Below are 24,451 nucleotides of genomic sequence, written 5' to 3' on the forward strand. Positions count from 1 at the left end.
GATATACGACAACAGCATGTGATAACAATATCGTGAGAGTAAGCCGCAAAATGAGAATACTACTCGTATAAAGCAAATGAAAGTCTTGCCTATCGAATATTATAATACAAGCAAGAGCTGGCTTTGAGCGTACTAAATCTATTCAATAATATAAAGGCATCTGATACATTTTAAGTATGTCGTATTCAATAAGGTACATACTTCAATATTTATTGATAGGGCACATCTTAAATACAATGATCAAATATACTTTTCCTTTCTAAAGCGTTATGAAATAATCTTAAATTCGTGGAGTGTAACAATATACCAAATTTAAAAGGTTAAAGTAACATTTAAAAATCGAATGTATGTTATATTTAAAACAAGTAAGAAAGCTACAGTCGAGTCTGCTTGACTGTGACATTCCCTCCTCCCATTTTGCTTTTAAGCAAAACTTGATCTGCGTGCAAGTGCTGTCGAAAAAAAATTATAGCTCTTCCAACTTCTATTCTATGATTAGCGGGAATAATGAAATTATTCGTCAATGTGTTACATTATGGAAAAAGTAGAAAGCAGTTTCTGCAAAATATTAGTGGAAATCACTTACTAAAAATGCTAAATACACAAGCGAACAAAGCTATAAATTTAGTTTGCACTATACTGTTAAAAACGCATTTGGTTGTCGAAAGTCTCAGCGCAGACATGTGTTAAACAACATCAAGTGTGCAGCATAAATAAAATAGTCCAATGCGCCTACTCCTGTGTGAGTATTTTTTTTTTTTTGGGTGGAATGCCGCATGCCACGCAGTGGATTTGATGATAACGGAAACGGAAATCGATGCACAGTCTGCGTGTTGCATGCGGAAATGAAAATGTTGGTCAGAAATATCCGGAACCGAAAATTACAAAAAAAAAAAAAAAAAAACACAAATTCTCAAAATAAAGCCTACATAAATATTCTCTCACAGCTGTAAGAATATAAAGGACAACTAAATTTAAAGCGATAATATGGCCCCAAAAAAAAACAAGTGGAAAGCAAAACTAAACTTTTTACTTTGCCAGTGAAAAACTTTTGAAACCAGATATTTCAGCTCGCTAAGATTGTTTCTTTGCTGAAGCGGAGACGGAGAGTTTTCTTCTTGTTTTCTTTTTTTTTTTTTGTTTATGGTGTCTGCTGAATTGGTGGGTATGCTCGTTGTGTTCATGCTCATTTGGTGGTGTTAGACAATTGCCAAACAAAAAAATGTGGCATAAAGAAAATTTAAAATTACATTTATTACATTTTGTTCTGGTGCAGAACTTTTTCAGCATAAGCAAAAGCTACCGAGATTAAAGCGAAACTGTTGAATATTCAACAAAAGCTTTAAACAACAACTCATTTGTCAGTCACATGAAAACAAGAGGGACTCATCTTCATTATGAATTTTTAATTTTCATCAATGCCAAATTGAGAGTATTTTTAGATCCGAATGCAGAGTGTGCAAAATGCTAATAACATAATAAATATTTGAGCTCTCAAGTGAAATTCTGAATAAATTTTCGAAACAAAAACCAGTCACAACCAGATGAGCATCTAAAAACTTTTTTATCTAAGCTAATTAAAAAGGCAATTTAAATGCAAACTAAGTGAAATGTGAGCCCCAAAAAATTTCAACTTACTTAATTAATAATTCGTTGTGGAATGTAGTGGACAGGAGAATTTCCTATTTTTGAAAAGTATGCATTCAAAATGCTGTAGATCTGATTCATGCTTAAGTATAAAAAAGTCACTTTTCCACAAATTCGACGTGAAGTGCTTAAGACGAGTCAGTAAGTTGGATTTAATTAAATTCTTCTATTTATTTCGACTTGTGTACTTGACAGGCAAGTTGCATGAGAAATTTAGGATCCAAATCACGCATATAAATTTTTTCAGTTAAAGAAAAAGATGTGAAGTTTAATGGTAACTGTTTAAATATTCATTTGCTGAGTTTATTATATTCTTAGCTTAATAATCACAGAGTATCTTGTGCTTAAAAACTGCAGAGAAAAATATTTTTCCCGGGCTCAACATTATATTATTATTGGTTAACAAGTCAAACTTGCTTCTGTCTTCGTGATTCTGAAAAGAAAACTACTAATAACTTTACCAAAAAAATAGAACTCTGATATAATCCCATAAATTTTGCGCAAGAGGGAAAAACTTTGGATTACTTTTTGCAACAATCGCAGCAGTTGTACACATATTGGCGTTAAGCGAAAACGTTTAGGTCAATTGAACAATTGTGTCTCTAGTAAATTCTGTTATTAAACTGAGTTTTATTTCTTAAAATCCAAGGTCTTGTAGAGCTAACAATTGTTTCTTATCAATAGCGGACCTCCCCAGCACGCAACACATAACAATCTCAATTGTATTTTCAAATTGTTAATATTATCGCGCAGTGTACGTGGGAAGTCTTCATGTTCATGTTTGAACAGTGGTTGTATATTCCCGAATTTTAAGATTTTAAAATTAAGATTTAATTTTTAAATTTGTATTTAATCACAACCACATTTTCAGGAATAATAAATACTATAGTTATTATTGTTTCAAAATTACTCTTGGCTTTTCACTTTTGTCGATTTGCGGGAAACAAACATGATCTGCATGCCAACATTACATGTGCTGTCAACAAAAAAAAAATTATCAATTATAGTCTCGGGGATATTTTATATAATATATATTTCATATTATAATTAAAATGACTCTGTTAAAAGAACAGAAATAACCGTTAAAATACCTATTTTTAAATAAGCAAAGTTCACGATTGCTTTGTTTTCATTATTTTATTATTTTGTCCAATTTATTGTAATTAAATTTATGTGAAGCGATAACAACTTTTTTTTTATAAGCTAATCAGTATTTAAAAAGAACTCTGAAAACTTTCGTTGTTTACATAGTTTAATATCATTAATAATTCAATAATAAATGCAAAAATTTGTTTTTAAATCGCATGTTCAACGATACAAAACTTCTCATGAAAATTGTCTCAATCCCGACACACAGAGCACACTCAAGCATACACAACATACAACATACTAGCAAAGGCACAGCATAAAATATGCATCAAAAATTTGTCACACTCCAGCCGAATGACCGAAAAGTTTACCTTTGCAATGGCCACTTGACCCAGAAAAGTATGCTCTTACACACACTTTTACAGGCGTACACAAAAACACCGACACGTATTCAAGGGACGAGGCATTGAATTTAAATTGCGCATTAAATGTGAACCAGAAAAATTTCCTTTCAGCCGGGGATGACACAGCTGTGTAAGGTCCTTTTCCAAGAAATTGATAAGTCAAACTTCATAATTGGACCAGGCACCACGTTGACATTCCTCGCAGACCAAATTTTTTGTTATCATCATTCCTCAATAAACTAACCACAACAAAGCCGGTATCCCTCCATCCACAATTAAGTGACGAAGAATTACTGAAAAATGTGTGCAAATTGAAATGAAAAGCGGCAGAAGCCATAACAAATTTGAATTAAACTAACCCAAGAAGCAAAGCTACTTTTATGGCATGCACTTGGCGCGTTACCAAGCCAACTGTTTTTCTCACTTTCTGAATGTTTTTTCTTTGCTTCTCGTTCCCCTTTCGAGGCTCTTCACTTACTCCAGCCAGTGTCTGTGCACTTAGCATGTCTCAGTCTAATTACAGGGCGTTACTGACTGCCATTTTGCATGCCACGTGTGCATTAAGTATTCGCCATGTGGCACGAATATCTAAAGGCATGTTTACTCAAAAAAGAACAACGCCAAAGTCCCAAAAAGCAACTCAGTCTACAAAAGTAGGGAGCAGTGAGGTACATAGTAGCATTTCTAGTAACATACAACGGAATTGCATAGATGGCTGGCAATTTTTTATTTGGAATTCAACTTATTAACATTTGCCGAATAAGTGCCTGCTAATCTTAGATTCATGCTAAGCAAACCTGCGGCCAGATAATTATTTGACTTGGGAAATTACCCGCGGCGTAGAATTATTTGTTCAATTTGAGAGGCCAAATGTATTATTCATCAGCACAAGCAACGATTTCTTTGATTTCACTAAGTAACTTCGGCATATAAAACACGCAGAAAACTTAAGTTCAATTTTCAGCACAGTTAAAAGTTAAAGGTTTCAGTTTTTTTACAGTATTCAATAGCAGATATGGGCCAATACTCACACACTCGCTTGCACACCATTAGGCTTTTACGAATACGACACTTATACTCACACAAACACACACACACACACACATATACTCGCGTAGACACAAACAGTGTCATTTATTACCTTCCATACACTTGGCTGCCAAACTGCCAAGGAACATATACAATATTTCATTATAAATTACACACGACTTACGTCAATTTGTTTTGATGGCCGGCAAAGTGAAGTTGGCAGCAAAAAAAGAAAAGTAAAACAGAGAGGAATCTCATAAGTAAGCCATAACACACACCCACAATGAAACTGGCACACATACACACAGAACACACTTAACATTAGGCTACAACAAAAACATATGAGGGTTCAGTTTATTAGACAGCGACAGCAAAAACGGAAGTGGCCATAATTTACTAACGAAGCCATAACAACAATGCCCAAGCACAAGGCAAACACAATACCAGAGTACCAGCGACAGGACATCGCATAGGCGACAGGATGAGATAGAGAAGGAGAAATAAATTTATCAATCAAACTAGCGAAAAACACTTTGAAATAGTTGTATCAAATGGACAAGAGAAAAAAAACACGCACACACAGACAAGCTGATGGCCATTAATATTTGACAATTTCCTATCTGTGGATTGATGATAGCCGCGAGTCATAATATAGCACAATACGGGGTATATGATTTGATTTTGCTTATTTGCGTATATTACGTATACGTCATGCGGATTATTGATGAGCCTGACATATGCGAGTTATCAATTATGGCAACAAAATCGGGATCGAAACAGCTTAAGAGCGTCATTAAAGTGCAGCAAACAGTATACAATAAAAATAGTATGCACCACGTTAGTTGCCACATTGTAAGCGCCTTTATCGCTCTCACACTCACACCGAAAGCAATGTGGAATGACAGAATACGGAATTGTGTTCAAAATGTAACTGGAACGCAATTATGTGGCACATTTTGCCAACATAAACGGCAGCTCCTGATGGATGATGGTCTGCTGAGGCAAATCGGGTCGGAGAAAAAAAAAACTATTAAGCCAGGCAAAAGGTGCTAAAGCACTTGCTACGGCTTCAATTGCAATGTAAGGCTGGCTGACTAACAGGCAGTCAGGCAGTGAAGCAGTGAGGCATTGAGGCAGACGGACAACCAATTTCTACTTACATTTCTCTTCTTTTTTTCCCCGTAACGCTGCAATTTTCTTAAGCAGTTTTACGCCTGAGCGCTGGCATAATGCTGTTAACCGATAATACGTTGAAATTGAAAAGTAGAACGGAGGCCAACCCCAAGTGGAGCCACCCAAGCAGTCATAGCAGTCATGAAAAAGTCGAAGCAGTCGTATGCCGGAGCCACACAAAATCTCTTACGACAAATTGCATATTTCAATTTGCAACAACATTGAGACCAGTTGGGTGTTAGCCTAGAACTGGTCCAGACTTTTCCCTTCTTTTTTTTCGAAGTTCGTTTAGTATTTTTTCTCTCTCATTTTCTTCTTTAGGGCCTGCATGACGGCAGTTAAGGGTTTTTTTTAGGAGTCAGGTGTCTGCCGCATATTGGTTTGGTTAAAATGTGCTCACACTTTTGCGAATATGCAAAATTCAAAGGCAGAGCAGCAGCAGGATTGCCCTGCGGTAAGTTAAGCCCGAGTTAAGCTGATGCATGGGTTAAACTGTAAAATGTATTAAGATTAAGTGGCATTCAGTTGGCAGCTCCCAGTTGCCAGTTGCTTGAAAGCAGTTACCAGCTGCCGCCACTATCAGTTCTTACCGTGCTCCATTTTCCAGACTACCGTTTACGGTAAGTTGTATGTATTATGTATACGCAGCGTGTGCAGCCAGGCTTTAAAGAGATTCCTTTGTTACCAACTATGTACGACTAGCTGGGAGATGATTGTGCGAGGCAAGCAAAAAGACGTTTTAATGTTATAAATGAGCTCTTCTTGGAGCACAAATCAACTGTATTAACAAAAAGTGAGCAGAATGACAATCTCAATTGCCCTGACCCAAGTGCTTGTTAAGTGTGATGCCCTATTTGTCAGCAAAAAGAAAAACTAGACTTGAATTTATCTTATAATACACATTTTTTTCATATTCTTTTCAATTCTCTTTTTGTCAATCCCGAATTTTTTGCTTTTGGGATTCATTCACCTTTCCAATCGATTAGGGAAATGGCATTTATAGAGCAATTACCGTTGAACGCATCGTTTGTGCCATAGTCAGCATAAAATGAGCTTGCAGAATAACGAAATCATATATATATATATATGTATATGTATATATCATTCGAAGGGCATCTCGTTGCTTCAAAATTTACAGTCTTGATGATTTTTGCCAATAGCAAAAGTCGTCGTCGTCGTCTCGCTCTTTGGGTGTAACGCACATTTCATAGCGTTGACGCCTACGAGAGGAAGAAGGTTTGGCAATATGTTGAAGTACGTGTCGGTTAGTCATCATAATATTTTACATTTTTATGAAGTGCGAGACAGCGCTGAGGGCAGAGCAATAAAAATCTTATTTTGTGGGTTATAAAAGTGCAAAAGAATCGCACCAAGCAGAAAAAGAAGCAGCAAAGAGCATCAAACAAAAAAAAAAACTTTGGTAGCATTCTCCATTTCCACTCTGCCTCACCCTTGCGAATTGCCATTTGCTGGGCGTTTTAATGTTGCTTTCTCCGCTTTATTATTATTATTATTATATTTTTTCTCTTCTTTTTTAATGATTTATCGACATTTAAATGTGGCGTGAGGCAAGTAGCGCAAGTGACGCATCGTAAACTTTTTGTGCGCCTAATTTAATGCAACAATTTTTTGCTTTACACTTGCTTTAGCATGCGACTCGCTCGCTCGCTTGACTCTCTCTCTCTCTCTCTCTCTCTCTCGTTTGCTTTCGTTATCAGCATAGCTGCCAAAGGCGTTGGTGTCTCAACGCCCGCGTGTGTGTGTGAGTGTGTGTACATAAATGTAAATTGAGTTTGGCGGGTAAAGTACTTTGTAATTTATGGCGTGCAATGTGCGTAAGGAGTCACGTGATAGCTTCATACGCACACACACATACTCATATATTCTTCGTTATTATTGTGCTCCCTTCCTTTCTCTGTCTCTCTGTTTTTTGCTCGCTCTCTCCGAAACACACTCATTATTCTTTTATGAGTGGGTATGTGTGCGTTTATTTATGACTGTTTAGTAGCATTTTGCATGACGAAATCATAATTCTCAGCCTTTGGCTATCTGAGTCTCAGTCTCGCTCTCTCTCTTTCCCTCTTTCGCTTTCTGTGTATTTTATTTTTTCGCTCTGTTATATTGGCAGCCATTTTGACATTTTGTTTGTTTCCTGCGGTTCTTATAGCACATACTCATATGATAAGTACGTGCAATATTTTAAACGTTGCAAAATTTACGTGTTGAGCTTATTAACATTATCAACAATGGCATTTGTTACTCAGATTACTTCAGATTAGATGGCTCATTTAGAGCTCAAGGTTTAAGAGCTTGCCTTCATGTGTTTTTTTTTCAATATTTATTAAGAAGTTTACAAAGTAAAGTAAGAGATACACGACCCCCGCTTATTGTAATTAATCACATTTTCTTTTATGTTTTCTCTAACCAACTGGCCTTCAATTCCGCTAGCCAAAAGAAGTGCATTGATACAGCATCTTATTTTTTCATTCATGTTTGATCTCGAAAGGGAACGAAAGAAAATGAAGCGCAAAAATATTTAATACGTACACGCATTTGAACAATTTATCATGGAATAAGTGTATTTGCTGAGAAGGTTAACAATACTTAACATCAACTGTAACCGCTATCCATTCACAATGATTTAACCAAAAGTTGTCGGCAAAAAGCAATTCAAACATTAAAACTTTTTGGCAAATTCGTAAGGATATTCAGTTATATAAACGCATGTTATATATGACATAGGCAAACTTTTGCATTAAATTTGTTCAAAAGTTGCAAGTAAAGTGTAACTTTCAATGACTTTTACCATTCAACAGTCCATTCAACCCCCACACACACACACACACCCACACACACATACTCCACAGTCTACCGTCCACATTCAGACACACACATTCGCATTTTAGCAAATAAGTCAAACACTAAGCAACAAAATTCAACTTGCAATGCCTTTGACCAAAGTTAGTCTAACTGACTTGAAAATAAATGAAAAGGCTTTCGAGTATTTACAGTCAAATATGATGACTTACCTCTTGAATTATAAATAACATTATTGAAGAAAGGAATTTGATGGAAATATCCTCCCTATACAAAAAGGCATAAGTAAAATAAATATAACTATATTAAACGCTGAACTTGCAAGACTTTGAATGTTACAAACAGTTTTTAAAGTTAGAAAACATGTTTGTTTCAATCTTCATGTCATCGCTTAAGTTTTCCCAAAAGCCCAATAAGTCAAATTTCTTCGATTGAATAAGCACTTTAAAAACAAGCAATAGGAGCAAAAAAAAAAAATATCATGCACAACTTTCAAATAGCATAAAAATCGAAAACAGGCAGCCAGCGAATCGAACAGCATTAAAAAGGGCAAAAACTTAAGCGAAAGTAATAAACTACAAAACTGAAAATGCACTTTACACAGCGAGAACAGACTGTCTGTCCTGTCGTCTACCGCCTCGTCCTGGTCTGTTCGGAGCTGTCCTGCCTGGTTGTGAACCAGAAGCTAAAAGCTAAAATTTAGTGGAAAAAGTCGAAGGATAATAAAAATTCTACCGTAACCGTAACTGTGTCAGCTGAAACAAGTAAGAAAGCTGTAGACGAGTGTGCTCGACTGTGAGATACCTGCTAACCATTTTATATGAAAGCAGAAAAGTTCGGTATTAATCTTAAAAAATACTATATTAATATGCCGAAAAAATACTAATACTAAATGAATGATATATTGACATACGATGCAATCAGTTTAAACAAACAGACAGACGGACATAGCTATATCGACTCGTCTAATGACGCTGATCAAGAATATATATACATATAGGGTCGACGACGCTTACTTCTGCTGTTACATACATTTCATGGAGGCACAAAGGTCTAATACCCTTCTTCTCTATGAGTAGCGGGTATAAAAAGCCAAACTCAAATTTTAGCGCACATTTTTCAAGCGAAAGCTCCCAAAAAGAGAGCACTCATGCTTAAATCGAAGACATAAAAACGAAACCTGTGGAGAACTTGCAATTTATTAAATCGATAAATATAAGGGATATATATTTTCACTTCCCTTTCATACAATTTTTTTTTCATCATCAAATATATTCGGCTTACATTTTAAGTCAACCTGTGGCAAGCCAAAAAAAATGATTTCTGAAATATTTTTAAGACGATTTAAGTAAATTCCTAAGTACAAACCAGTTTTCCAAACTAGACTTTAATAAATTAAATTTTTTTAATTAACAAAATACTTTAACTAGATTGGTTGTTTTTTTACTCTCCTACAACATTATTAACTGAGCTTTCATATCACATAAAAGTCGGCAATAAACTTGCAGCTGAGTAAAAATGAAATTTTGCCCGAAATCCATAAAAACAAATGCTCTAGATTTTGTGGACAACAGTGGCATCTTCCCATACTATTGAGTTCAAGTGGAACACTTTCACAAGAAATTGACAATGACAAAGCAAAGCTGGCAAAGAACAAGACAATGGCTTGATTTCACCTAGTTTCGAATTGCAGACACTTGCAACATAAAATCAATTATTTAAGCAGAAATAAAAATACAGCAGCAATCGGAAATAAAATTGAAAATAAATAATTACCTGAATTTCATAATGAGAAAGCAATTTAATTAAAATGATATCTATGTATCTAAATATGCTCACAAAATTTCATCTTTTAATTACGAGCAACCACTGCTCATCTTAATTAAGTTGCCATCATCGTTTCTGGCAACTATTTCCTAACCACCTTAAGCAGTCTGACTTGCTGAAGAGTATGCAGATTTAGGCCACAAACACGATTAAATTTATGCCAGTCGAAAATAACATAAAACTCGACTCTTGACTGCTGGCAAAGACATGCCCCCAAGGCATTCAAAAGGGGTGCAGCCAAAACTTGCCACGGCAAGTGGAGTGTGTTTACATTCTGACACTCTGTGCTCAGTGATTTGGCCCGCTGCAAATAAGTGGCAACTGGCAACTGGTAACACAACTACTAAACGGAAACCCTGCTCAACATCCTGCCCGCGTAGATGAGATATAAGAGGAATGGTGAATGTAGGAAGAAGCAACACGCGTGCATGTGAATTAAAACATGTTCAAGTTATTAACAGGCCCCGAAAGTCGCATTAGTTTTTGCTAGTTGGCTGTTGTTGCCTTCCCACTCGTATGCCTGCGACCATCCTCCATAAATTTGTTTGTGTTTATTTGTACAAAATATTTACATTTGCCGAAATTATGCGGCAAACTTGGCGGGGGCAAGAAACTATTTTACAAGTTTTTAGGCAACATAGAAGACAGTTGTCGCTTCTTTATGCGCATTGGCAGCAGGGGCAGGGCAGCACGTGGGCGTTGCAACTTTCTGCACAGTTTTTGGTGCTGTGTGTGCGTGTGTGTTGACTTCTCGGAACTGCCATAAAGTTTTCTGGTAAGTAGCACCCCCGTAGTGCAGCGACATGCAAACAGTACACAGACGTCGCCATACTTGTCAGCCCCGGCATGTTGAAATGGCATCAAAAACTTTTTACCAGGCTTTCAGCCGGAGTTTCTTTTCTTCAGTCTTTTCTTTGGGTGATGGACAGAGACAGAGGGGGAGAGAAGCTAGTCGCAAAACAAGACAAGTTTTAAATGGTGTTTGCATGTTGCGCGGTTGCTAAGCCTTTTGCCATAAAATTACCGTAATTTCTCGCCTCATTTGTAAAGGGAAACAAATAATTTATTTACATGCAAATGAAAGGCTTCCAGGCATTCATACTTCGGATGATTAGCTTCAATTTGATTTTGCCTGTCGAAAATTAATATAAGCCTGACGTATATAATAAATTAATTTCGAAAAACAATATTCTTACCTAGCAGTAAGAAATGTTAGATTTTTAAGTGACATTTTGAAATTTAATTTAAAAAATCACAATTTAATAACCAGTTCTATATTGTTTTTCTAGCAACTTAAAATTAAGAATTTAATCGCATAAAGGCTTAAGGAAATCATAAACCTCAGAGTTATTGTTTAAGTATTCATAATTTTACATGTTTGTACGAAATATATTTTTGGTTTAATGTGTTAACTTTTGTTATAGCACAGGAATTTTGTGACTTTAACTAACACTGCGTTGGCGTGACTTAGCGACTACGTGTGCGAGAATGGCTTAAACCAAGCCATTAAGTTGGCATCTCGCAACACCTAGCTGAATGAAACTCATTGAATTAGCGTGCGAGGTGTGAATCTGCTCAGAGCTGCGACCTAAAATAGATATTGACATTGGTTACGCTCTGCAGATGACGATGCTGCTCGGAGACAAGAGAGAGATGAAGAGTGATAGGTGAAAGTATGTTAAGCAAGTTGATGTAGCAGGCTGGGCTGGATTGTGGCATTCATTGTCTGCGACTCGTGTCATTGTTGGCGCTATTTATAAAAGTCAGTGACACAGTAACTCGTTTTCCTTGCCAGCCTTCTACTGTGTGTGGGTTTGGTGCTCGTTTTGCCACTTCTAACTCTTGCCCCCGCCACCTTGCATTCTCTCTCTCCCACCACAACTCTTTTTCCGCTTTGATAAGCAAGTTCTTTTGTTCCAGTACATACTATATATATACTATATATATTTTTCTCGAAAAAAAGAGGAAGGAGGAAAGGAGAGTGGAGAAAAAAACGTTTTATATATGGGCACAGAGAATTCATGCTCATATTCCTTTTGTTATTTTTGTTGTTGGCGCTTTTGTTCGAGCTCCCATGTGGCAAGTCTGCCTGCTGCAGATACATGCACTCAGCCACAGACATAGACACAGATACAGATATAGATGCTGGGATATGTATCTGCCAAAGATGCTGCAGCACTCTGCACCAGATACATTTTAGTATCTGTGATGAATGCATTTTGAGTGCAATTTTGTATTTTTAGTTGAATTAAATCTGTGGATGAACTTTAAAAGAGACGACAGCCGCATTTGGCCTAGAAAACTTTCTCGTTGGTAATGATGATACATTCTACGAGAATCCACAAAAGTCTTTATCCCTACATGGCTCCAACTAATCTCGTGTATCTTCTCTCCACTCTTTCTGCACATTCTGAAAGGTTTTCCTTTTCAATGGGAATGTGCAAATATGCTTAGCTCAGACACGTGTCAGGACAATGAGAAAGGGATGAGTAGCCATCGATGACTTTGCTACTTCAGCCTCTTTTGGGCTCGGCACTCGAAAAAAGAGTTGTTTTCTTGTAATTTGCCTATTTGGGGCTTAGACGCTCATTTGTCTTTTGCTTTGTGGAAACCAAATCCGCTCAAGACATTGTTTACCTAGACTCTTATTTCTATCTATCTGAGACAATGGGAACAACCCTTTCGGTACTCTCTACGTACTTTCTTCCGACCTCCCCCCACAGACATTCATGTCAATGTTGATTAATGGCCAACGGGTCGTCTTTGCCTGAGCCTTTAGTCAGGATTGAAGTCCTTGACATCGTACATTTAAATGCAAATTACTGGGTAATACTCCTCGTTATACATATAAGTCGATAACCATAAAACGCAGCGACCATTACGAACAGTTAGTTGTCTGCTCCACAGGATAATTTTATTCCTTTTTATTAAACTTTTGTTCTTTTTTTTGGCAAAATGAATTGAGAAATTCCAATTTATTTGGCCTGCAGTTATCTGCAATTGAAAAGTTGCCCATTAATGGACAATCAACTGATTTTATTTCTCTTTTAATACGTTCTTTTTTTGTGTCTAATTATTTTGCAGTCGGTTCGCGGGACTCATCGAGCAGTGGCAGCAGCTCTGGCAATTCTGGTGGCTCTTCGTCGTCGTCCTCCTCCTCATCCTCGTCGTCTGGTCCGGCAAAGTATCCGGTACTGGTGTTTGTGCATGGCGAATCATATGAGTGGAACAGCGGCAATCCCTATGATGGCTCTGTTCTGGCTAGCTATGGGCAAATATTAGTGGTAACCATAAATTATCGCCTCGGAGTATTGGGTAAGTGCCTCGCATACTTCAAATGCTAATGGTAATTGATATGCTGGTCACATCGGGGCAGCCAAGTGCAGTGAATCGAGCCAAATGTTGCCAACGTGTCCACTGTTCGATTCACTTTTAAGCCACTGCAGCAGCACATCCGTTGACAGCAGCAGCAACTGCAGTGGATTGCCCAGTCTCATTGCCCTTTCTATAATCTAACAAATTTAGTTCGAGGCCAACGGAAAATCCGATACAGTGGAGATATCTTAACAAAATTAGAGAAGCTAAAAGTGTCATTAAAAAATATTAATAGTAAAAATGAATAAACTAAAGATAACGTATTAACGGTATAAACACAAATTCAAATAGTTTTAAATATATATAGGTAAATAATAATGAATTCATAAATATAATTAACTGTAAATTATTACCAAAAAAAAAAAATAAACGATAATTATTAATACATATTTGCAAGGTAAATTAGACACAAAATAACCAGATATTTGCCACAGTAGAAATTAAAATGCACACGAAATTAGTGTGACCTCATTTGCTACAGGCTGTCTGGCATGACATTTTCTATTTGCTGCTGCGGAAACGGAAGTGCTGACATCATGATTTGCATGCGTGACTGTACGCATTTTCACAAGTGTTGCACACTCATGTTTTTGACATTTTAAATGGCCGTCGAGCCGGCAGACACGATTAAATTTTAATTTTTCACCACACACGGCTAATCGATGCGCAAGAAAATGCAGATGAATTATGAGCCAATTTGCCCGGCCACAACTATTTTTACAGGCTTTCTGAATGCCAACACGGATCGCTATTCAAAGCTGCCTGCCAATTACGGCCTGATGGACATCATTGCAGCCCTGCACTGGCTAAAGGAGAATATTGCCGCCTTTGGCGGCGATGCAAACAGCATTACACTAGCAGGACACGGCACTGGAGCAGCCTGTGTGCACTTTCTCATATCTTCCATGGCCGTTCCAGAGGGTGAGTGTTACATATGACACAATCGCAAAGGAATTTTCCTCATCCACTAAGGTCGCCGTCATTTGCAGGTCTTCTCTTCAATCGTGCCATCCTTATGTCAGGCTCTGGCTTAGCGCCCTGGTCCTTGGTCAGCAATCCGGCAAAGTACGCAGCCATTGTGGCCCATCATGTTAACTGTGCCTCAGATCTGCCACATGCCCATCTAATGAAATGCTTGCGGGAAAAGACCCTTGAGCAACTTCTCAGTGTGCCCATCCGACCGCCAGAATTTGGTTTTGCCTTTGGCCCTAGCATTGACGGCGTTGTCATCGATGGCGGGGACTATGTGCCACCTGCCCCCGGCTCCCCTGCCGCCCAGGCTCAGGCTCAGGCATCAACTGCCGCAGGCAACGGACTTGGCGGAGAGGCGGGCATTGCTGCGGCTGGTGGCTGGGGTACGCCTGGCCAGCTAGAAAACATCGGTAAGAAGTCGTTTATTTAATTCCTTTAATTCAATAAATTGAAGTGAAACAAGTAAGAAAGCTACAGTAGAGTTTGCTCGTCTGAGAAATTGAGCATTATTATTCTTAAAATATACCAAATTAATCTACCAAGCAATGATAAAATATACCGAAGGCTATATTGGGTATATTGATATACATTCAAAATATACCATAGAGTTTAAAATATACCAGATTGTTAGCAAAAGTAATTCGTAATTAGTCTTTTAGTTCAATACGAAACTATTTATTTAAAAAGCTTCTACAGTTCTTACGCAAAGTTATAATACCCTTCTATCTTGTGGGTAGCGTGTGTAAGGAGCAAAGTTATTTTATAATTCAAAAAAACATGTCTTAAGTTTTAGTTTTGACGATATATCTAAAAAATCTATATGTTTTAAAAACTTGTTATAAACTAATGGATTAATGCATTGCGTTTTTGTTCACTCTTTTCTTACATGTCGACGCTGCTGTTGCTGTTACTGCTGCTGTTCCACCTGATGACGACTTGCACTTGTGAACTGCCATGTTTGTTGACGCCATTAACACACACTCGCACTCGCTATCGCACTCACACTCACTCGTTCACTCTCACTCGCACACGCGCGTGTGTTGGCGTTTTTAATTAATGCAGTATTAATGAGAAAAACTGCCATTAACAAGTTGTCAAGGTAAGTTTTTTGCGGCTTTGGCTTGACTCGTCTCGTTTCGTTTCGTTTCGTCTTAACTCGACTCGACTCGGTTTGGCCTACCCAGCGATGCTTAATTATTTTTGCCTCAGCACACTCCCACACGAAATACACCCGCATCTACATACGCACGCACGCACATACACACTCACACAGACACACAGCTGCAGTGAGGCCCTAAAAGTATGCAATGTAATTAATTTAAAGTTTCGACTTTGCCGACATTTGCGTGCTTTGTTGGCTGGTAAAAGATTTTATCTCGCCGCGGCGAACATTCAAAATGGCGTCAGCTTAGGCAGCGATAAGCTTTGAGTTTACACAAGCTGTACCAAGTTGACCATACCCAATACACACGTACACACAAGCCCAAACCACACACTGGCTTGTAATTAATTTATGCACATTAACCACGCGAATGTGAGGCAACGTTTTGCAATACAATTACAGCAGAAAAGGCCATGCATGAATGGTGGGGGGGAGGGAGAGGGTTGGTAAATATACATAGGTGAGCGTGCTTATTGTTTTGGCACTGCCGCTTGATTTATGCACTTTGTGCAGAACCATTTTGCATTGTTAATTTATATTATTAACAGCTAATTAGCTGCGATTTCATAAATAATGTGTGCTTCGCACAACTTTGATGCAAGCGATAACGAATTGTAACTGAACTGAAATTCATATGAATGAAAAAGGATACAATAAAATTTAATATTTTTTAGATTTATGTATTACATATATTAGCAATTGAATCAGATTAAGCAATATAATACTTTTGCAAAACATTTTAGCTTTTATAGAAAAATGTAATGTGAACAAGTTCAATGAGAAATCAAACGAAAACTTTGCCATGTTAAAAGTAAATAGAAAATCTGCCAATTTGCGAATAATTACGAAGGATAATTACTTCCAAATACGAAAACTAAGAGAAGAATATTTGGTTGCAAATTCCTGGACACAAAACCAGGAATTGATGAAAGGGGAAATGATTGAGGAAATGCGGAAGCGAGCAACCATTTACCTACTTAAAGGCATGTGGTACTTGTTAATGTCTGTGAACACACACGTAAAGCAACACTAAGGATCTAAGTGAATGCAGTTTACATTACGAGTACGGGCTGACTGACCTCTTAATGCAAGTGTATCCCTTGCTTAGTAAGGTGAAGTTGGGCTTTGTAGACTGTCAGTGCCCAAGAGGCTATTAGTCAGACAGACTCCGTAAGGAGTTTAAATATTTCTTTGTGCACATTTAAAAGCAATTTGCTTTCAGGCAAGCGGTACACACTCATGTGTGTAGTACATGGATATTTTAATACAAAAACACACAGATCAGAATGTTTTCTTGATACTCACACTAAAAGAATTCCATTAAACACATGGCACAAAGAGAGAGCAACGAATAAAATAAAATGTTGCAGAATAAAATGAAATGCCTGTGTCCTAAGCAAAATACGAGTACTAAATATATACTATGTTGTAAGCAACAACAATAACAACAAAAACAGCAAAAACTACTTTATCTAAGGCAAATAAGCAAAAGTAAATTTTAAGTACTGCTGGCTGGCTGGCAGATGTTGAAGTGCAACGTAAGTAACTCAAAGATACTTTTTGGTCAAACTACAAAATTTTGACTATGAGAGCAACTGCAAGCAGGAGTTGCGTGTTTATCAAGAGTTTTTGGTCAGCTTGAAGGGCTGTTAAAGTTTCCTGCAAATGAATGAGTTTAACTTTTTGGACATTTTGCTGTGGTTTCCTTACGCCGAGATAAATGTTTGCTAAAACTTGTAACTGATGAATCACTTGCTTCTAAGTTCTTTGACAAATTTTGTAATCAGTTTGCCACAGCTCCTAAAAATGCAATACATTTTTATGGAAATTACGCCAAACCGTTTGCCGTTTGCCGCGATTACTTAATCGATTGACTTTATGAGGGTCTCTGGAAAATTGTGTGCTTAATTTCGCAGCAATCCCATTGAGTTGCGTTGGCAGTGGCAATGGGAAATTCGCATCTTATAACGTAACACAGATATATTCATGAACCTACGCACTTTGCTCATTTTCAGATACGACCTGATGGCTGGCGTGACACGTGCCGAAGCCTTTTTCAGCTTCAATTCGGGAGACGTGCAATATGGCATCGAGGCGGATCGACGCTCGAGAATTTTAAAGGCCTACGTTCGAAACACGTACACATTTCATTTGAACGAGATATTCGCAACGATTGTCAATGAATACACCGACTGGGAGAGACCGGTGCAGCATCCAATTAATATCCGGTGAGTAATTGCGTTTGTTGTACTCGGCGAACTGTCTGCGGCAAAGTAACCCGATGGCCCCCAGGCCTGTGATTGTTACATTCTCTTGCCCTGTGGAGCATGGAGGTAGCGTTTGTGCCAAATAAATATTTCGTTCTTAATTAAATGCGAGCTGTTTCATTCAGCCGTGCCCAAACACTCCTTATTCCACACACACAAGCTTATACTTCACCTGCTGCCAGAGGAGTTTTCAATTAAAGCAGCTTAAATGAATCTTGATTTCAATCTTATGGCAAGTGAAATGCAAATTTTTATGCCTGCTCGCCTGCCCACCTGCCTGTCAGTCTTCATAAATAATGACCTAGGGAAATGCACAACGCTCACAGTTCCATATTCAATGCTCAATACTCAATGCTCGATGTTCGATGTTCGATGTTCAATTCAATTTATGGAGTCAAATACCCGCCCCACAATTGTGCATATATAGCATAGAGATTCGTCTGGCACAACCTGGCACATAAGTGATATGAAATTGCATATGTGCAGTCATAAATGATTTGCTTTTGCTTTTGCCTTTGATTTTTATCAATATTTATGTTTGCGTCTAGGCAACTACAAAAACAACAGCAACAACAACATTACACAAATAAATGCATACTATGCTACACAATTTATTTGTTAAATTGCTGAATACAAGTACGAGAAGAATCATTGAATACATAATTTAATCAGAATACATTTTGGTCTTTCAATAAATGAAAAAAGATTTCCGCTGCTGCGTCTCTCTCGCTCGCGTATACTTAATAATTCTCATTTCGGAGTCCAATTCAGCATTTGAGTTATGCAAAATTTGTTGCTTTTGTGCAAACGTGCGTTCAGTTGGCTGCAATGAAGCAGCAAACGGTTCACGCTTGATCTCTATAACAAATCGTCAGTCTGCTGCTGTAAAATATGAAAACCCAACGACAAATAGATTTAAAATATAATAAATATTCCATAAAGCCATTTCGACTGTTTAGTATTCATATAACGTGCGGAGATTTAGAAAATGATATGTTAAACATTTGAATTCATTATTTGTATGATGACGCTTTACAAAATAAAATACAAAAGAACTTTGAGTTAGCCACAAAGGATTCCAATTAATTTAAATGCCTTTAATGAATTGGAACTTTAAGTTGAGTTTTGCTTCATTTGAATTCAAAACTATTAAATTCACTTTTGTATTTATTTTTTTATGATAAGAATGAACGATAATAATGTTTTAAGTTTGCATTACTCCAAAGACAAACTTTACAAACTTAAGTAAATGTTTGTGCACAGAAACTATCTATTATTTTGAGATACTTTGACTGCAATTTGAAAAAGTAAAAACAAAAGTTCTTGTCACTGACGAAGAATAATGTTTATGTTTTAAGTGTATACATATGTACTAGAGAATCTATGTTGTATACATCGTGTATAGAATAATATTCAACGATAGACTGGACTTTTTATTGCCGACGCTCTGCAACGGGCGAGATACGTATGCAAATGTGGCAAATGGTTTTTATTCAAATTTCGCACTGGTGCATTTCAAATGCATAAAGAACATGAAAATAAAAACTATGAAAACATAGCAAAAAACTCTGACAAAATTGAGCATAAAAAACAAGTAAAACGATTTCAAATCAGTCGCAACAAAATATAATATTTTTGCCAAAATAGGCTTAGCAAACGTTGAGCGCACTCGAAGGCAACTGCTTTACTGGCGGGGAGGACAGGTAAACAGTTGTGAGTGCACCCAGAGTGGCACTCAAAGTGGCTTGTTAGTGGCACACTTGAGCGCAACTCGATGCTGCAAATAGCCGGAAAATTGCAGTACAAAAATTGTTATTTGATTTTTACACTCTCTTTCATCCGCTTTCGCATTTCTATATCTGTATCTGTTTTCCACTTGCAGAGATGAAACTTTAGAGGCTTTAAGCGATGCCCAGGTTGTTGCACCTGCTGCTCAAACCGTTGATTTACATTCCGCGGATCATCGCAACTCCTATCTATATGTGTTTGACTATCAGACCCGATTCGGTGACTATCCGCAGGTAAGTTCAAACAAAAATCCAAACATCAGCTTTGCAATAGCATTTCAAATACAATTTTCAATTTCATTCATTCAAACAGCGTCAGGGTTGCATCCATGGCGAAGACTTGCCGTATATCTTTGGTGCACCACTCGTCGGCGGTTTAAATCATTTTACTCGCAACTATACGAAAACCGAAATCAGTCTATCGGAAGTTGTAATGTTTTACTGGTCCAACTTTGTGCGCACCGGGTAAGTGTTGATTGGGTCTGTGGTCGATCGAAACGAACCAACAGCCAACGTAGCCAGCCAAACATCATCCCAACTCATTTCCCACAATTGCTTTCCTCAATTTACGCAAATATGCAGCAATCCAAATGAACAAATGGAAACGGAACACGGCAGCCGACAGGAGCGCAGTCGCTACAAGACCATCGAATGGACGGCCTATGAGAGCGTACACAAGAAATACTTAAATTTTGGTTAGTATGCACGTCGATTATTGTAATAACGTAACATAACTTTTATGAAGCATTAAATCATTTTTTTTTGGGTTGAAGTTTGCTTTTGTACGATGTATTCCAGTCTTTAACAAGCTTAAAATGTTCATATTAGATTTGAAATGAAAACGTGCAGACTTCACTAAACATCTACATATAATCATTAATATATGTATTTGTTGAATGAAATACGATAATTCTCTTTGCTTTCTTAGTTTTTGATCTTACTAATGTTTAGCACTAACACATTCAATAAATTTTCATTTTGTATAATTCATAGAAATATTAATAAATAGGTACTTCGATTATATTTTTGAAATTATTATATTCACATTGTGGACTTCACAACACTTCTGATACAAAGAAGCGAAAGAGGAGAGATAAATCAAGTGTGACCAGACGCTATGCCTTAAAGATATATAATGTCGATAGTTTCCTATCGATTGGGGAAATAATAACAATTGGATTTTAATTATAATTTTTTTTAATATTCACCGGTGATTTTATAATTTGAATACAATTTTGGTATTACCTTCTGTTAAACATTTAATTAGAATTGAATGATGTTTTATTTCCACCAATGACAACCATTCCAAATTGTTTTTATTTACACTTATACAGATACGAAACCCAAGCTGAAGAATCATTATCGCGCACATCGACTCTCTTTCTGGTTGAACCTTATTCCTGATCTGCACAAGCCAGGCGGAGATAATGTGCCTGCTGCCCATCATCAGCTACATGACGACGACGAGTTGGACAACAACATTGCGAACGATGCCTCGGTGAAGCCATTGAATCCATCCTACACCTCGAGGGGCGCTAATGCGGCGGCGATTGGCAACTTTACAGTATTTCAGAATCAAGTGTTTTCATTACTGAACCTCAGCTCACCATCCTCATCGCTGCAGCGGAATGGAACTCGATATGGCGCTGGCAAGATCTACCCAGACGATATGCTGGATGCAGAGCATGGAGGTGCTGCGAGTGCCTCGCAGGATAACGATGGATTTGCCGCCTACTCCACGGCATTGAGTGTAACCATTGCCATTGGCTGCTCACTGCTGATACTTAATGTCCTGATCTTTGCTGGCGTCTACTATCAGCGGGACAAGACCCGTCTCAGCGAGCCGCGAACACAGACGAAGCTGAAGCGACAGGAGAACGGCCAAATGCCGAACAACATATGCGGAGATCTGGAAACGTTGACCATACATGCGAAAAGCGATCCGGCAACCATACTGTCGCATCATCATGCCATGCAGCATCATCAGCTGCCGCCGCCGGAGTTTGCGGATATTCCGCATCGGGCACCGCCGCCACCAAAGCATATGAAATCCTCAATGCAGGACGGCAGCCAGGGGGCGGGAGGAGGTGGTGGTGGGATGCTGCCACCGCCACATTCGCTGCAGGTTCTTGGGAATCAGTGTGGCACGCTGACCAAAAAGAGCTGCATGAAGCAAACACAGGCAGCACAAGCGCAACAGCATTCGCCCGCCCAGCAGCAGCACGTCGTCACACATCAGCAGCATCAGCAACATTTGCAGAATCATCATAATCAAAGCATGACCACTGTGCTGACCACTGCTGGCGGCCTGATACCAGTGCCAACGCCGCCCACAGTGCCAGTTATTGTGGCAACCACAACGCAGCAGCATGGCCAGCAGCAACAACAGCAGCAGCAGCAGCAACAACAACAGCAGCAACAGCAATCACAACAGCAACATCCACTGATGGATGAGCTTCGTGTGTGACATTAATTGACGGTGCGTTTTAAATGTGATCTATAAGCTAAGATCTTGAAGCGCACAGTCCGCAAACTGTTTCAACTGAGTGTGTATGCGTGTGTGAGTGATGAGTGTGTGTGTGTGTGTGTGTGACTATGTATGTTGAATGTGTGTGTGTGTATGCAATTAGTCAGTCAACTGTGTTAAAATAAATGTTCATTGTTCGCTTTTCTTTGCTGTCTGCTGTGAATGTTGAAGCACGAATTGTTGCTTGTTGATTTTTAACATCAATTTTATTGTACATATATAAATGTGTAGTTAAGTTTTCTTGTTGTTTAACACCCACGTTATGTGAAATAAGAAAATTCAACTGAGTTCTTCTAATTATTTAGAATTAACTTTTTATAAACTTGCTGAGCCACTCACAAAGTCAAGAATGTTTGACTTCCTTTTCAACATAATTTTGATTTTCTGCATTTCACAACTAGCTGTATATAATTTCCTGTTAAATAACTAACTGTCTAGGACCAATATTGAACTCTACTTTAGCTATTGGTCAGCAGCTCAAAACAAAACAATTTATACGCAAACATGGTAGAGAATGAGGTTAAAATAATATATGAAATGAATTCAAAATAGGAATATATATATGAAGTGAAATATTTATGTATAAATGAAACCAATATAAATGTTATTCTTCCAAAGACTGAATTAAAATTGTATGTGTACGACGAGTATGTGTGTAAATAATACTAGCTATTAAATATTCGTTATAAGCTGTACAACAACAACATAAAACAACAAATCAACACACTTTCCAACTAGCCTAAAATATAAACATAACAAAACACAGCAAATGTTGCAAGTCACAACAAAAGTCTCTCAACAATAAAAATCAACAAATATTTTGCGGACAACAGTTTGTTTAGTTTCTGCGTAAAACAAAACTCTGGTAAAGCCTATAAAAACCTTTGTAGCCAATTCCCATAGCAAACACAAGACAGAATTTTTGGTGTCGAATCAAAAACAAAATAAGACAAATTGATATTGTTAGTTGTAAGTATGCAGCTACTTTGTTACGCGAAAACTAAACTAAATATTTGCCTAGAAATTAATAAACAAAAAGAATATAAATACGACAGAAAGAAGTTCAACAATTAAAATGAGCATAAACTAGTAAGAAGTCTCTCATAGTCCAATGCGCTCAAAATAGCATATACCCTGTAATGCCTCTATTTAAAATATCCTTCTTCCATTCAGTTTTGTAAGTAAGTTCCACATCATTTATTTCGTTTAATTGCATACCTTAATAACCCTATTCGGCATTATTTTTTTTGCGGATTTGGGGGTATATGTGAACAGGAAAATAGTTAAAAATTCAATTAGTCGGAAATGAATATGCGCAGAAACATATACGAAATAATATGTTCAGTTATTAATTTTAAGTACCTATTTACTAACAAACGCCGAAAATGTAATTAAAAATTAATATAGAAATGAAAATGAGATGCGCAACACGAATTGCGAGAAACGTCATGAAGCAGCTCATTATAAGGAAACAGTGTGAAAATTACAACAATTAAATTGCGCGCATGTGGAAACTAATTGTAAATTACATAAAAAAATACACGAAAAATATAAATGACAGCAAAACAAATAGCAAAAACGAAAACGTATTTAGTCGCCGTAAAACCAAATTATAGAAAATGAAATGAATATGTAAAACTTTATAGCTTATGTGTATGCGTATATATAGTTAATTGTAATGATGTAAAACTAGCATAACTATAGCAAAAACAAACAAACAAAAAAAAAAACCAAACAGAATACAAACGTAATAACAAATACCAAAACATATATGCATATTTATAGTGTATTGCATAATTGAACAAGCGAATGAAAAAAGAAAAAATGATATAATTAAAACGTAAATTAATTACAATTTATTACATTAGAAATGTGTACGAGTGAAAAATTCGAAAAAAAACGATTAAACTGGAAAACTAAAAAACACAGAATAAATTAAACAACAATGGAAAAACTGTTAAGAAAACTGTTTCAGCAACAGTTTCAAGAGAACATTTCAGATGGAAAAGACAAATTTGAGTAATAATAAAGTTACAAAAAAGTAAAAAAAATTATAAATAAATATTTTAAAAGACTATTTATTCAATGGGGTAAAAGTTTCAGCTTAAAGCGACTTTAAGACTTTCCCTTGTCTGCGAGAAAAAGTATACAAAGTTTTAAAGAACCCATACAAATGGAAGCGTAAATAAATGGCAATAACGAGGACTTTAAGAGGCAGTTAAGACGCAGGATATATAGCACACTACGAGTTCAGTGTGGTCTGCAGCCATATTTGTTTCGTATAAGAAGTCGCACACATATGCACATACATCGAAGGAATCGCACGCACACACAGACACGCACAGCTGTTAACCAAATATGCCGATGGCTTGGCA

At 37.3% G+C, this 24,451-nt stretch overlaps 1 protein-coding gene and 1 long non-coding RNA gene across 5 annotated transcripts in view; one reads left to right on the top strand and one right to left on the bottom strand.

Annotated features, from left to right (window-relative positions):
• LOC117576450 (neuroligin-4, Y-linked) overlaps positions 1-23,873 on the top strand; it is a 77,662-nt gene extending 53,789 nt beyond the window's left edge. For 3 of the 4 annotated variants that reach the window (XM_052006568.1, XM_034261221.2, XM_052006567.1), the window contains 9 exons: positions 13,071-13,301; positions 14,085-14,282; positions 14,351-14,743; positions 15,396-15,432; positions 17,511-17,723; positions 19,645-19,783; positions 19,863-20,014; positions 20,132-20,244; positions 20,884-23,873. In XM_052006568.1, the coding sequence (XP_051862528.1) occupies positions 13,071-13,301; positions 14,085-14,282; positions 14,351-14,743; positions 15,396-15,432; positions 17,511-17,723; positions 19,645-19,783; positions 19,863-20,014; positions 20,132-20,244; positions 20,884-22,016 (2,609 nt within the window). In that variant the 3' untranslated portion in view covers positions 22,017-23,873. The remainder of the gene's footprint in view (positions 1-13,070; positions 13,302-14,084; positions 14,283-14,350; positions 14,744-15,395; positions 15,433-17,510; positions 17,724-19,644; positions 19,784-19,862; positions 20,015-20,131; positions 20,245-20,883) is intronic. The other variant, XM_052006569.1, reaches the window with a different exon arrangement.
• On the bottom strand, positions 18,365-20,634 carry LOC127565852 (uncharacterized). Its single transcript, XR_007955255.1, has 3 exons — positions 20,491-20,634; positions 20,012-20,233; positions 18,365-18,644 (listed from the first exon to the last, which is right to left on the bottom strand). It is a non-coding gene; the product is annotated as an uncharacterized LOC127565852 (long non-coding RNA).
• Positions 23,874-24,451: the final 578 nt, after the last annotated feature.

This window comes from Drosophila albomicans, chromosome 2R (genome assembly GCF_009650485.2).
Source record: "Drosophila albomicans strain 15112-1751.03 chromosome 2R, ASM965048v2, whole genome shotgun sequence".
Classification (NCBI taxonomy): Eukaryota; Metazoa; Arthropoda; class Insecta; order Diptera; family Drosophilidae; genus Drosophila; species Drosophila albomicans.